The 1,693-nt window shown below is 41.9% G+C and overlaps 1 protein-coding gene across 1 annotated transcript in view; it reads right to left on the bottom strand.

Annotated features, from left to right (window-relative positions):
* Positions 1–1,435, bottom strand: part of LOC117282988 (homeobox protein invected) — a 60,818-nt gene extending 59,383 nt beyond the window's left edge. The window contains exon 1 of the mRNA XM_033754942.1: positions 712–1,435. Coding sequence (XP_033610833.1) covers positions 712–1,435 — 724 coding nt within the window. The remainder of the gene's footprint in view (positions 1–711) is intronic.
* Positions 1,436–1,693: the final 258 nt, after the last annotated feature.

The raw sequence follows: 1,693 nt of genomic DNA, 5'->3' as shown, positions 1-1,693 counted from the left end.
TAACGGCAAGCAATATGAGGGCAGTATGGAAACATATCATACCAAATTGTGCAAATGATTTCATTGGTTTTGAAACTCATTTTGCTGAAGTCACTAATAACAGTGGAAATTGGACAGCAACTTGGCTTCAATGAGTTAGATTTCGTCAACGTAATTGAGTGCATCAAATCTAACACTAATGAACTAGATAATGAAACACTTATTAACACAGATGAACAACGGGCTTATGAAGAGCGGGAGGACAACTTAGACAACGACGACTGTGTTGAAGTGCCTGCACGAGAATTAACAGCTGAACAACTATAAAAAATTATTGGAATGGTTGCAACCTTGTCAGAGCATATTATGGAAGTTGATCCCAATATTGAACGTAGCCTTACAATTCGCCAAACGATAAACAATACAATTCGCTGCTACAAAGAAATGTATGAAAAGAAAAGGCCAAAGAAGAAAAATGTGCCGACATCAATATTGCAATTTTTAGAGAATAAAAAATTAATTTTTTAAAATAATTTGTAATAAAAACATTAGAATTTATTAATCGCGTTTTATTTGCTGAAAAACGGAGATTTTTTTTTAACCAATTATAATTTTTTGTATGTATTTAGTTCCTCGATTAGTCCGGTTTCAAACAGCCCGGGATATTGGCGGAACCGATTACACGGACTATGCGAGGTATTGCTGTGCAAACCTAAGTAAGGTCTCAGTTACCTGTACAAGGGGTTGATTTCACGGCGTCGGCTCCCAAAATGGCGCTGACACTAAATTTGAGGATCGGCTTTGCTTGTGAAGGTGTTGAGTCCTGCTTGAGGCTCGCTCGCAGTGACGTATTGTCATTCCTCCTGTCGTAACAGCAGCAGCCGTTACTCGCGCAGTGGCCGGGCTGGCCGTGGTAGTACGCTAAGGAGTGTCCCAGGTCCCGTTTCGCCGCACAACACTCATCCGAACCGCCGCAAGAACACGTGACGATGGCTGGCTGATGACGCCTTGCCGTCGGAAGCATAGCCGGAAGGCCGTGGGAGTCTTGGGCAACTATCGAATAAGACGCTGTGATTCCGAGCGTCAAGGACGCCGTGGCCGTAGGTCCCAGAGCTTCCTGATGGTGAGGACTTAGCAATCTTGACGTCACTATTCCAGGAGCTGATTCTAATTGGTTCTGCTGATGCTGTTTAGTAGCTAATATTTCGTTGATTGTCCCTGGCGATGCGTTGCCGTTGTAATAAGAAGATCCTGCAGGATTCTTAGGTGGAACAGGACATGTAAGAAGACCCCTCGAATCCCTGTCTACCAGTTTCCGTGGTCCGATGTTCTCACTACCAGGAGAGCTTTGTTGTGAATGTTCAAATTTTGTATTCAGAAGGTTGTCCATCAGAAATGGTGATGTCATAATTGTTGGCGATGTATTAAACACAGGCGCATTGAAACTTTTCAGCATGCTTTGATAATAAAATGGAGTTGCTATAGAGTATGCCGATGAAGTATCCAGTGGGAACGGGTGCATTATATTACTTAAAAGTACCGAATAAAAGTACTTCTTGTCCACTTATTAGATGGGTTCATGGTTAGGGCTAAAATTGTCACTATCTACAGTGGCAATATCTTACCTTACGCTTGGAATAACGACTTTTATAATTCGGTATTTAGGTTTCACTGCCGTAATGTTTATCTTACACCATGTTCTTCATATTCCCTA

Source organism: Cryptotermes secundus, unplaced genomic scaffold (genome assembly GCF_002891405.2).
Source record: "Cryptotermes secundus unplaced genomic scaffold, Csec_1.0 scaffold120, whole genome shotgun sequence".
Taxonomy (NCBI): Eukaryota; Metazoa; Arthropoda; class Insecta; order Blattodea; family Kalotermitidae; genus Cryptotermes; species Cryptotermes secundus.
Note: the sequence above shows the minus strand (reverse complement) of the source record. Positions and strands in the feature narration are given on the sequence as shown.